General features: G+C 37.9%; 1 protein-coding gene across 3 annotated transcripts in view; it reads right to left on the reverse strand.

Annotated features, from left to right (window-relative positions):
- The window catches only part of Tnks (tankyrase), a 637,218-nt gene that overhangs the window by 215,517 nt on the left and 407,594 nt on the right, over positions 1-14,107 (reverse strand). For all 3 annotated transcript variants that reach the window (XM_090377953.1, XM_090377952.1, XM_090377954.1), the window contains exon 19: positions 4,965-5,030. In XM_090377953.1, coding sequence (XP_090234079.1) covers positions 4,965-5,030 — 66 coding nt within the window. The remainder of the gene's footprint in view (positions 1-4,964; positions 5,031-14,107) is intronic.

The following is a 14,107-nucleotide window of genomic DNA, read 5'->3' on the forward strand; positions in this document are numbered from 1 at the left end:
CAGCCTGGAAAATAAGATGCAGGATATTTCAGAGACTGCTGGGAATCATTGGGGTACAAGGAAACACATGGGTAGCTAAGAAAAAGAACAGGTGCATGTATACTTGCATGTACACCAATGCTAGGAGTTTAGTAAATAAATTGGATGAATTTGAGGTATTGCTCAAAACATCAAAGGCAGATATTGTTGGGATTTCAGAGACGTGGCGTCACGCAGATATAAGGAATGCAGAACTGAAATTTGGGGAGTACAATGTTTACAGAAAGGATAGACAGGATAGGAAGGGAGGAGGGGTTATGCTATTAGTTAAAAAACACATAAAATCCAAGGAAGTGAAGCCAGTCGACATCGCTGGACAGTGCAGTGTCGAGTCAGTTTGGTGTGACATAAGCATTGGGAGATCAAAATTGAGAGTAGGAGTGTGTTATAGGCCTAATGACTCTGATGAGTATAATAAGAAACTGTACAAGGAAATAGAGTTGGCCAGTAAATCAGAGAGTCTTATTAATGGGAGATTTTAATTTCCCAGATATTGACTGGAATTTGGGGGCTGGTCACTCACACACTAGCAAGGGTTTTGTGGATTTATTGGATGACTGTTTTCTAAATCAGCATGTTAGGGAGGCAACTAGAAGGAGTAATACTCTTGATTTGATTATCAGTAGTGATTCTTCATGCATTAAGAATCTACTGATAAATGAACCACTAGGTGGCAGTGATCACAGTGTGCTGAAGTGGGATTTACTCAAATAGGTAACTACCACTAGGGGTGAAGGGAAGGGTTATTGCTATCGTAAAGGCAACTACGATGGACTGAGGCAGTATTTAAATTCTATACAGTGGGACCAACTGATGATGTTACGAACAGCAAATTCAAAATGGGAAGCATTCAAAGAACTTATCTTGGAATGCTACTAGGCTTTACATACCAACTAAGAAACACTGTTCAAGGTTTAGGCCTAAATGGATGTCAGTTGAACTAATGAGACATATGGCAGAGAAGAAAAATGCATGGGATACATAAAAATTAACACGTTACACAGAAGCATATGATAGATACAAGTTGATCTGTAACCAAGTTACAAAGGAGGTTAGGCAGGCGAAGGCAGATTATGAGAAATCCTTGGCTAGGGATGCAAAGAAAAACAGCAAAGAGTTCTTTACTTATGTAAACTCTAGAAGGAAGGGGATGAATCAGATTGGTCCACTTGATATCGATGGGTCAACTGTTGATGATCCTGCTCAGGTAGCTAAAAACTAAATGAATATTTTGCATCGACATTCACACATGAGGAGTTATTCAGGGAGGGAAATGCCAGGGATGTATTCAACTCTGGCAGTAAGCTAGAGAATATTGTAATAACTGAGAGTAAAGTGGAGGAGAAATTGTTGAAGATAAACACAAGAAAGGCACCTGGGGTGGATGGGATCTATCCAGTTATATTAAAGGAAGCAGCAAAGGAAGTACGCAAACCCTTAGCCATAATTATGAGAGCTTCCTTGGACTCAGGATAGGTACCCATAGACTGGAGATGTGCAAATGTGACCCCAATTCACAAAGGAGGATCAAAGGCTGACACAAGTAATTATAGACCTGTGAGTTTAACTTCTGTTCCAGGAAAAGTAATGGAAGCACTGGTTAAAGAAGCACTACAGGATCATCCAGACAAGACTTCAGTTATAGCTCGGACACAGCATGGTTTTGTTAAGGGGAAGTCTTGTCTGACCAATTTGATTGGATACTATGATATGGTCACAAAGGAACTGGATGCAGGGAATAACTTTGATATTATATACTTGGATCTTAGAAAGGCTTTTGATACTGTTGCACATGGAAGACTGCTGCACAAATTGGAGCAGTGTGGCATTGGAGGCAAATTGCTGCTATGGATAAAGGGGTGGTTGAGGGGGGAGAAGACAGAGTGGTAATCAATGGACACTGCTCATCGTGGACTAATGTTATCAGTGGAGTCCCTCAGGATTCAGTATTGGGTTCATTATTGTTCTCTGTATTTATAAATGATACTGATGATGGTATATCAAGCTTAATGTCCAAGTTTGCAGACGATATGAAGATTGGCAGGGTTGTCAAGGAGACTACTGACACTATGCTGCTGCAACAAGATCTGGAAAGGTTGAGCAGATGGGCTGAGAGGTGGCAAATGAAGTTTAACATTGACAAATGTAAAGTACTACATATGGGAAACAGCAACCCCAGAGCAACGTATCAACTCTGTGGTACTACACTGACAGTGGTAGAGAATCAAAGGGACCTGGGGTGGTTGTGCAGGTAGATATGAAGTTCTCTGAGCAGTGCAGACAGGCTGCAAGAGTAGCTCATGGTGTATTGTTGATGATATATAGGAATTTTTCTAGCAGGGATAAGGAGGTGATTATTCCCTTGTATAAGGCAATGGTCAGGCCACACCTAGAGTACTGTATACAGGTCTGGAGGTCTCGTTTCAAGAAGGATGTAGAGCTACTGGAACGAGTACAGAGAAGGGCAACAAGATTAGTGAATGGAACAAAGGGGTGCTCTTATGAAGAAAGGCTTAAGTTTTGCAAATTACAGTGTCTGGCAAATTACAGTAGGCAACAGCGAGGTGATCTGATAGAGGTGTATAAAGCCTTGAATGGTTTGAGCATGCTCAATGCTGATGGGATTCTTCCTCTTGCTCAGAATAATCACCTGAGAGGGCATAAATTCAAATTGAGGAAAGACAGATGTAGGATAGACGTGCAGAAATGTGCCTTTTTCGAGCGGGTGGTTGGTTGGTGGAACAGACTTCCATCCCTTGTCGTGGAAGTTGATAGCCTAAATAAGTTTAAGGCTCAGCTGGACAGGTATTTCGAACGAACAGAGGGGTGAAGTGGAAGTGGTTATTTTTATTTATTTATGTTACTTTTTTTTTTTTTTTTTTTTTTTTGGCTGATGCTGCATAAGCTTGCTTTCTTGCATCAAATGCCTCTACTAATGCTAACAGTTTGAAAATTTTCAATAATTCTTAATGGCCCAACAAAGACTCAATCCCTGTTTTGGGGAAAAGCAAGTTCGAGAGCTTTCCAAGGTATTCAATGTCTGTGAAAGTAATTCAGTCCAGGGGCTCTGAGAACTTGTATTATTTAATAGCAATATTAATAACATACCAAATGATCTGACAACACTAAAAGCTGCAATAAACACTTTATAATATATGAACAGCAGAATGCGAGCAAGCATTTAGCAAGATGAATATTATTATCTCTTCTATGTGAAATTCAATGCAATTGAAAACTGCATTGAGTCTGATGTTTATCTCAAGGAATGGACCACCAATGAATGGTTTCATCTGAAAATTATGTTAAATCATGGTTACAAAAAAAGAGTTGCTGAGATGCAGACTGTAGTAACTGTCAAGTGCCTATTAGCATTAGCAGATGCATATGATGCAAGAAAGCAAGCTTATATAACATCAGCCAAAAAAAAAACTCCCTTCCCATTTCACCCATCCATTCACGCCAAATGGTTGTCTAGTTCTTCCTTGAACTTATTTAAGTTGTTGACCCCACTACAACATATGGAAGTTTGTTCCAACTATCAACCATCTGCTGGCTAAAGGCAAATTTCCACACATCTATTCCACAATTGTCTTTATGTTCCTCTGAACAAGAGGAAGAATCCCATCAGCACTGAGCTTGCTCAAACCATTCAAGTCTTTATCCACCTCAATTAGATCACCACTCAGGTGCCTAGTCTCCAGAAGCTGTAATTTGCAGAACTTAAGCCTTTTTTGAAAGCAGCAACCCTTTGTTCCACTCACCAACCTCGTCCTTCTCTGTACTCATTCCAGCAGCTCTAATTTCAAATCTTTCCTAAAATGAGGCCTCCAGACCCGTAAACAATACTCAAGGCGTGACCTGACTACTGCCCACTATACAAGGAGACAATCACCTGATCCCTTCTAGCAAAGTTCCTGTATATCATTGACAAGGCACCATGAGTTACTCTTGCTGCCTCTCTGCACTGCACAGAAAAATTTCTGTGCAGAGAGGCAGCACAGAAAAATTTCTATCCGACAGCACAATCACCCCCCCCCCCCCACCCAGGTCCTTTTCATTCTCCACTATATTGAGTGTATTACCACCCAGTTGATACGTTACTCTGGGGTTACTGCTACCCATATGCCGTACTTTACATTTATCATGTTAAACTTCAGTTGCCACCTGTCAATCCATTTGCTCAACTTTTCCAGATCCTGCTGCTGTAGAATACTATTATTAATGTCATTAATAACCTAATTATTAATGACATTAATAATCTATGTTATTAATAAACTAATAACATAGCACTCATAATATCTGAAACTCTTTTGAAGATACATGTCCATTTATATAATGTGTCACGAGTCATAATAAATGATTTTTACTTTTAGTTCTACTTTTAATAACAATATCAATGATAATTGGTTTTTACCGCACAATAAACTCCTATAGAATTTAAACATTGCTTACGTTTCCATATAAAATTGAGTCCTATATAAGCTTAATACCTGTACAATGCTAAAAACCCACATTAGGAATTTAATAGCAGTTCCACTACCATTTTTTCCAATTTTGAACACTATATATATGGCTTGCTATCATCTCAGTACCTTTTTTTTTCTTCCACTTCAAGCATTACCAATATGATTATATTTAAGTTAAAGTTTAATATTTAATTTGATGCTTCCAAAACCTTAGTTGGGAACTTGCTATCTACGGATGCTACTTGAAGCTGGCAAACATTTGACTGCCATCAAGAAACAAGCTTAGGTCTTAGGAACTAATAACAGAAAGTTATTTGGCCACCAAACGACGGACACGATTTACAAAATCCCACAGTAAGTTTCCTCATCTAACAAAATGTTACATACCATATTAATTTCATTATAACAGAATGAAAAATTTTAAATCAAACACTAAATTAAGATGTACAATTTACTCACTGTAGCAAGATCAAGTGGTGTCTGACCTTCATGATTTCTCATAGTTGGATCTGCACCATGAGCTAACTGTATTAATAAGAAAGATGGCAATTAGTGTAATCAATAATTTATCAATTTTCAGAAATGAAAGAAAAAAGATGCATCAATATAATTACAAAAATAACCATAATTTTATGCAATTTGTGCATCTATATTCAAATGCAGAAACTGCACACCTGTGGCATTGGGGTTTTCATAAAAAAAATAATAAATAAAATAAAATTTTACTATATAAATACAGCCAAAGTGCTGTATAGTTATTGTTGTAAAGTCGTATTGTAACAGGAGAGACGGCTTCTACAGGGTAGGATAAGCTTAAATATAAAGGGTGCAAGAATATTTGATGATGCTATCAAGGCAGTGTTAGGTGGGTCGGAAAACTGCTAGCTTGAGGGTTTCACAAACTAACAGATTAACAGTAGCTGCAGGCAGAAGAGAAAGTGATTCTTGCACAGCTTTTATTGGAATGAGCAAGAGCTGGAAAATTAAGGTGCTGGGGATAGTAAGGACTGCTGGGAGTCATCATGGAAATACATGGGCTGTGTTAGAGTAACTAAGAGTAAGAACACGCGCATCTATACTTGCATGTACACCAATGCCAGGAATATAGTAAATAAATTTCATGAATTTGAAGTGCTGGTCAAGACATCAAAGTCTAATATTGTTGGGACATCAGAGAGGCGGTTTCACACAGATATAAGGAATGCAGAATTGGAATTTGAGGAGTACAATACATACATAAAGGATAGACAGGATAGGAGGGGTTATGCTGTTAGTTAAGAAACACACAAAATCTAAGGAAGTGCATCCAGTTTACATGGGTGGACAGTGAAATGGTGAGTCAGTTTGGTGTGACATAAGCACTTAGAAATCAAAATTAAGAGCAGGAGCATGTTATAGGCCTAATGACTCTGGTGAATACAACGAACAACTGTACAGAGAAAGAGTGGGACAGTAAATCAAAATGTGTAATAATGGAGGATTTTAACTTCCCAGATATTAACTGGAACTTGTGGGTTTGTCACTCCCACTAGCAAGATTTCTGTGAATTTCTTCGATGATTTGTTTCTGAGAGCAGCATGTTCGAGAGAAAACCACAGCGAGTAATACTCTTGATTTGATTATCAGCAGTGATTATTCATGCATTAAGAATCTACAGATAAAAGTACCACTAGGGGGGAGTAATCAGTGTACTGGTGTCGGATTTACTTGTAACTACCATCAGGAGTTAGGAAAGGGTTTTTGCTTTAGTAAAGGTGACTACAGTGGTCTCAGAGATTTTTAAACTTTTATACATTGGGACCAACTGATGTTACCAACAGCAAATTCTAAATGGCAAGCATTGAAGGAATTAATCTTGGGAGCCACTTGACTTTTCATACCAACTAAGAAATACTGTTCAAGGTTTAGGCCTAAATGGATGTCAGATGAACTAATGACACTTGTAGCAGAGAAGAAAAATGCATGGGATGCATATAAAGTATCAGGCGACGCAGAAGCCTATGGTAGATATAAACTAGTCTGTGATCAAAACAAAACACAAAGGAGGTAAGACAAGCAAAGGCAGATTATGAGAAGCCTTTGGCAAAGGATGCAAAGAAAAACAGCAAATACTTCTTTAGTTTTGTAAACTGTAGAAAGAAGGGGATAAATAAGATTGGTCCACTTCATAGTAGTAGTAGTAGAATTAGTGGAGGCATGTGATGCAAGAAAGCAAGCGTACGGGCTTATGTAGCATTAACAACAAAAAAAAAACCAATTTCACATATCCTTTCCCTCTAAAAGTTTTTCCAGTTCCTCCTGTGATTTATTTAACCTGTCAACTTCTACAATGACAGATGGAAGTTTGTTCCAGCAATTAATCACCCGCTGGCTAAAGGAAAATTTCCGCACATCTATTCCACAACTGTCTTTCCTCAATTTGAATTTATGCCCCACTTCAGGTTTGTACTCTGAGTAAGGGAACAATCCCATCAGAATTCAGCATGCTCAAACCATTCAAGGCCTTATACACCTCAATTAGATCACCTCACTGGTGCCTAGTCTCCAGACACTGTAATTTGCAAAACTTAAGCCTTTCTTCGTAAGAGAACCCCTTTGTTCCCTTCACCAGTCTTGTTGCCCTTCTCTGTACACACTCAAGCAACCCTACGTCCTTCCTAAAATGAGGCCTGCAGACCTATATGCAGTACTCAAGGTATGGCAGGACCATTGCCTTCTACAAAGGGATAATCACCTCCTCTTCCCTACTAAAAAAAATCCTGTATATCATTGACAATACTTCGTGACCTTCTCTGGCAGCGTGTCAGCATTGCTCAGAAAACTTCATATCTGAGCAATGCAGACATGCTGCCAGAGCAGGTCCTCACAGGAACGTATCACCCTAAGTGTAGTACCATAGAGTTGGTATGTTTCTGTGGGGTTACTTCTACCCATATGCAGTACTTTGCATTTGTCAATGTTAAACTTCAGTGGCCACTTCTCAGTCCATCTGCCCAAATTTTCTAGATCCTGCTGCAGTAGCACACTGCCATTACTGTCATTAACCACCCTGCCAACATTTGTATTATCAGCAAACTTCGACATTAAGCCTGATATACCTTCATCAATATCATTGATAAATATACAAAACAACACTGAACCCAACATCGAAAATTGGGGGACTCTACTAATAACATTAGTCCACGAAGAGCAGCATCAATTGATTACCACTATCTTCTCCCACCCATCCACCATTTTATCCATTGTAGCAACTTACCCTTAATACCATACTGCTCTAATTTGTACAGTAGTCCTCCATGTGCAACAGTGTCAAAAGCTTTCCTGAAATCCAAGCATATGATACCAAAATTATTTTTTTCATCGAGTTCCTTTTTAACCACGTCATAATATCCTATCAAATTTGTCAGACAACACTTTCCCTTAACAAACCCATGCTGTGTCTAAATTATTGCTGCAGTCTTGTCTAGATGATCCTGCAATGCATCTTTAACCAGTGACTCCATTATTTTACCCGGAACAGAAGTTAATACTGGTCTGTAATTACTCGTGTCAGCCTTAGATTAGTGCAAATGTATCCCCCTTTGTGAATTGGGGATACATTTGCACATCTCCAGTCAGTGGGGACTTCCCCTGAGTCCAAAAATACTCTCAAAATTATGATATTAATGGTCAGCTATCTGAGCAGAATGTTGATTCTGCTCAGGTAGCTGACAAACTGAATTAATATTTTGGATCTACATTCACACATGAGGAATTCTGTAGGGAAGCGGAGGCCAGAAGTTTATCAAACTCTAACAGGGAGCTAAATGATGGAGAAATTGTTGAAGTTAAACATAAGAAAGGCACCTGGGATTGGATGGAATCAATAGAGTTATATTAAAGGAGGAAGCAAAGGAAGTAAGCCAACCTGTAGCCATAATTATGAGAACATCCTTGAATTCAGGGGTGGTCTGACGGACTGGAGATGTGCAAATGTATCACCAATTCACAAAGAGGAATCAATGGGTGACACGACCAATTACAGACCTGTTAGTTTAACTTCTGTTAAGAAAATAATGGAGGTACTGGTTAAAGAAGCACTTTAGGATCCACTAGATAAGACTGCAGTTATAGTTCAGACACAGAATGGGTTTGTGAAAGGGAAGTCTTGTCTGACAAATTTGATTGGATACTATGATTTGGTCACAAAGGAACTGGGTGCAAAAAATCATTTTAATATCATATACTTGGATTTTAGTAAAGATTTTGATACTGTTGCACATGGAAGACTACTATACAAATCGGAGCAGTATGGCATTAAGAGCAAGTTGCTGCTATAGATAAAATGATAGTTGAGTAGTAGAAGACAAAGGTGGTAATCAATGGACACTGGTCTTCATGGGCTAATGTTATTCATAGAGTTCCCCAGCGTTCGGTGTTGGGCCCATTGTTGTTTTCTGCATTTATCAATGATATTGATGAAGGTTTGGCAAGCTTAATGTCCAAATTTGCAGACAATACGAAGGGGCAGGGTTGTTAATGACAACAATGACAGTATGCTACTGCAACAGGATCTATCAAAGCTGAGCAGATGGACTGAGAGGTGGCAACTGAAGTTTAACCTTGACAAATGCAAAGTACTGCATATGGATAGCAGTAACCTCAGGGTAATGTATCAACTATGTGGTACTATATTCAGGGCGGGCCCTAGGCTGGACGTCGCCCACCGGCAAAACTAAAATGGGTGCCCCTGCATTGCAAGGCGGGCAACCCCAAACATACTAAACTCCATACTAACACTTTGAAATGGCACCCACCTTGTAGTGGCACCCACCTGCAATGCAGGCCCTGCAGGCCCGCTTCCACTGGTCCTGACTATACTCAGTGTAGTGGAGAATGAAAAAGACCTGGGAGTAATTGTTCCATCATATATCAAATTTTCTGAGCAGTGCAGACGGACTGCAAGATTAACTCATGGGATCTTGTCAATGATATACAGGAAGTTTGCTAGCAGGCATAAGGAGGTGATTATCCTCTTGTATAAGGCAATGGTCAGGCCATTCTTTGAGTACTGCATACAGGTCTGGAGGCCACATTTTAGAAAAGATATAAAACTGCAGGAATGCATACAGAGAAGGGCAAAGAGATTGGTGGGTGAAACAAAGGATTTCTCTTACCAATAAAAGCTTAAGTTCTGCAAACTGTAGATCTGGTGACTAAGCACCTGTGAGGTGATCTGATTGAAGTGTATAAGGTCTTGAATGGTTTGAGCAAGCTAAATGCTGATGGGATTCTTCCACTTTCTCAGATTATATATATCTGAGTGGACATAAATTCACACCTGAGGAAAGACTGAGGTAGAATAGATGTGTGGAAATTTGCCTTTAGCCAGTGGGGATTGCTCTCAGAAACAAACTTCCATCTGTAGTTGTGGAAATTAACAGTGTAAATAAATTCAAGGCAGAACTAGACAAAATTTTGGAGTGAATGGATGAGAGAAAGCAAGTATATGAGCTTATGTAGCACCAGCCAAAAAAAAAAAAATTTCACACAAACATTCCCTCTAAAAGTTTGTTCAGTCCCTCCTTGAATTTATTTAAGCTAAGATGATTTAAGATGATGATGAACAAATATTGTATTTCACAAATAAATTCGCCCTACATTTCATGGAGAAATAACTTAAAGCGACAAATTTATGTTAATTTAATATTAGCTGTTATTAGAATATGTATGTTAGCTCTATGTAATATATCATATGATTCTGTGTGATGAAAGTTATAAAAATCCTGCAAGCATATAGCTTTGATATGGGAATTACACTTTATTACAATGTACATTACACATCTGGGTAACATAACCCTCCTCACCTTATTCGTTGGGACTTTAATTGTATATATGTACACACACACACATTAACTTATAAATAATTACATAAATTAAGAAAATAACAATAAATAGCTCGGACGGACAGACAGAGAGAGAGATCTAAATCAATGAAGGTCAACAGCAGTTACAATTTAATTTTAATTAACTCTTATCCCAGCACTTGGGATAAGGAAAAATTAAACACAACCAACAGATTAGGCACATAATGTTTAACTCAGCTCACAGCTGGCATTTATACAGCATATACAATGGAATATCATATTTTACAGGCGATTTGCATTTAGGCAAAGCTGGGATGACAGAGATTTGTATATTTCTAACACCTTTGTTGTTATCTCTTCTTGTTTGCTTATGATTTATATTTACTTTGTGTGAATTGTATTATTATTATAGTAATCCATTTTAGTATTATTATTTCTTATTATTGTATTTATTATTATTTTTATTTACTTTGTTTATTGAATCCATAAATATTACATATTTATTATATTATTATTTAAGTAATCATTTATTCTCATTTTCTAATTAACTGATTGTAGTACCTTTGCAATTCTTTTTTGATATTAATTTCTTCAACTAGAATATCAATGTTGAATTCGTTTAGCAACCTTGCAGTTCTATTGAAATAGTTGAATTTAAGATTATCAGTTCTGAACGGATCTAGTGCCAGCATATATTGTGTTTTCTCAGGGCTCTTGGAGGGCAGCTAAAGTTGATGAGGTAGAGCAGCTCAGGGGCATCCAGCCACTAGATGCATCAGGAATTTGCAGTCTGCCACAGCCCTTCTTTGAGGAAATGGTACCATCCCGAAGTGAGTGCACCCATCATAATAAGATTTTGTGTCCATTTCCAACCAAGACTTGTTTTTTTTTTTTTTTTTTTTTTTTGTTTGGTTTTTAGGAGCATTAGCAACTAAGGCCATATTGCTCCGGGATATGCAGTGGTCATTCCCTGACCTTTCCGCATCCTCCATATTTGGTGGTGACGGGCTCGAACCCCGGTCTAATCAAGAAGCGTGTGCTATGCAGTGCTGCTCCTTCCCACCTGGCTACGGAGGCGCCCACCAAGACTTGTACATCAGGAATCTGACTATGGATTTCTGAATATGTTCCAGTTGTTTTATTAGAATTTTGGTGTGAGGATTCCAGATCTGTGAGGAATATTCTAGTATAGGGTTAATGATCATTATGCATGCTGTTTTTATGAGTTGTAATGTTGGAAAAGTCAAAGCAGATTCTTTTAAGCAGTTCAAGAGATTTGGAGGCCTTTGCTGTAGTCTTGTTTATATATATGTTGAAGTTTCCCTCGGCAGAAAATCACACTCCCAGATCACACTCATAGAATTAATTATGGGATAATTAATTTTATGTTTTTTTATGATAGTCTGCAATAGATATAATGCAGCATTTGTCTAGGTTGAGTGATAGGCCATTATTTTTAATCCACAGGATGATAGTGTCTAATCCATTTTCCAGTATTTCACAATCTTGTATTGATTTGATGGTTTTGTATATTTTCAGGTCATCTGCATATGACAGCACTTTGATGTCTTCGTGTTGCATACAATCTTGTTTGTTATTCATGTATATTGCGAATAATAGCGGTCCAAGATGAGAACCCTGAGGGACTCCCCTTTGGATAGGAAAGGTGGAGGAGTAACTTCCATCAAAAAGAACTCTGCTGCTCTTCCTGTTGTAGAAGAAGTTTAACATAAGTGATAAGGCATTACTTGATATACCTATGTGTTTTAATTTGAGGTAAAGCAGATTGTGTGATACCAAATCAAAGGCTTTTTGTAGGTCAAGATATAAAATGTCTATCTGGTTGTTATTGTCAAGACTATGTTTGATATCATGTTCTAAGGAAAGTCGGTTGGTCACTGTTGACCTGCCCATAAGGAAGCCATGATGAATGTGGCTGAATCTGTTTTTCATAAAGCAACAAAGCTGCGAATATAAGATCTCAATGATCTTACTAAGGGGGGTTGGCTTTGGGTATGGGTTGAAAGCAGGCAGGGCTGTCTTTTGCACCCTTTTTAAATAGTGGTGTAATGGCGATTTCTTTTAATCTTGCGGGTAGTGATCCCTTTTTGAAAAATGGCCTTTATGAGATGTAAAAGTTGTTGCAGGACAACAAAGCAGTGTTTCCAGAGGGCCATGGGAAGACTATTAGTGTTTGTATCATAGCTTAAATTGAATTTGTTAAGAGTATTCAATAGAATATTTGGATTGACTTCAAATTGTGTCAGGATATCACTGACATATGAGGAGGAGGTGTTATCCAGCTTCCTATTGTGATCAGATTTTTCAGTATATAGGTCACTGTAATATTCTGCAAATTCTTCTAATTTAATGGTCTCCATTTTGTTCACATGTTTATGGTTTTTATTTGGTTTGGTTATTTGGTTTTTTTTTTTTTTAGGAGCATTAGCAACTAAGGCCATATTGCTCCGAGGATATGCGATGGTCATTCCCTTACCTTTCCGCATCCTCCGTATTTGGTGGTGACGGGCTCAAACTCCGGTCTAATCAAGAAGCGTGTGCTACGCACTGCCACTCCTGCCCACCTGGCTACGGAGGCACCTATGGTTTTTATAACCCATTTTCGAATGCCTCCAGAATGGACCCATATCATGCCGGTTTAGCATTGCATTTTGAAGATTGGCTAAGTAATTTTTGTAGGCCAAATTGATATTGTTTTTTATCTGACTTCTTAGGTTAGAGGATTGGATATAGTTGTCATGTCTCTGTGTGTTTTTGTATTTGATGAAAATTCCCCCCCCCCCTTAATTATCTGATTTTTTTTTTTTTTTTTTTGTGAACCACAACAGGAAATTTTATGGTGTTTGACTTGGTAAGGCTCATGGGTGTATAATTTTTGATAACTGACTATGTTGTTATACAGCACATCCAAAATTGAGTTGGGATCTTGACTACTAAATAAGGATTGCCAATTAGCATTTGAGATTTCATTTCTGATTTTGTCCCAGGGGGTTCTCCTAAAGTTATAGGAGCATTGCCTGACTTTATTTATGATATGTCTGGTTTTGAGATCAAAGTCAAGCAGTAATGTTAGATGATCCGAGTAAAAATAACTGAATATAATCAATATTTTTATGTCAAAGTTTGTAAAGGTAGATTCCTACCACTGCACTGTTAAGTTGCCAACTTTAGGTTTGATATAAATGCCCTCAATATCTTCTAAGGATATGATATCAGAGATGACTATTTTTTGGTGGAGTAGTAAAATCATTACTCCTCCCCCTTTCTAGTTTACCTTATCTTTTCTGATAATTTGAAAGTTTGGGGGACAAATTTCTGAATCTAAGATGTCAGGGATTAGCCAGGTCACAGTTAGGACCCAAATATCGAAGTCAGAGTGTCTTACTTCTGTATTAAGTTTATTGAGCTTTTCAATGATGCTTCTACAGTTTTGGAGGTATATATTTATGAAAATTCTTTTCTCTATGTATTTGCCTTGAGTATTATTATTATTAGTCGATTGTTATTTATCATGGTTAGTTTCAACCTTTCCAAGGCCATTTTTATTGTAGAGGGTAATGTGCTTAATAAGTTTGTTGTCCTTAGTGTTTTCTGAACCTAAAGGCTTGAACTGTAACCCCATCAGGGAAGTTATGTTTAGATCTCATTAGTTCTACATCCTTGTGATCAAAGCTGATTTTAAAGAAGGAGTATATTTCGGGATAAAGTGATTTAATTTTCTCAGCTGATATATTA

The sequence above is a fragment of the Mastigoproctus giganteus genome, chromosome 7 (assembly GCF_048544385.1).
Source record: "Mastigoproctus giganteus isolate SK-2022 chromosome 7, ASM4854438v1, whole genome shotgun sequence".
In the NCBI taxonomy this organism is placed as follows: Eukaryota; Metazoa; Arthropoda; class Arachnida; order Uropygi; family Thelyphonidae; genus Mastigoproctus; species Mastigoproctus giganteus.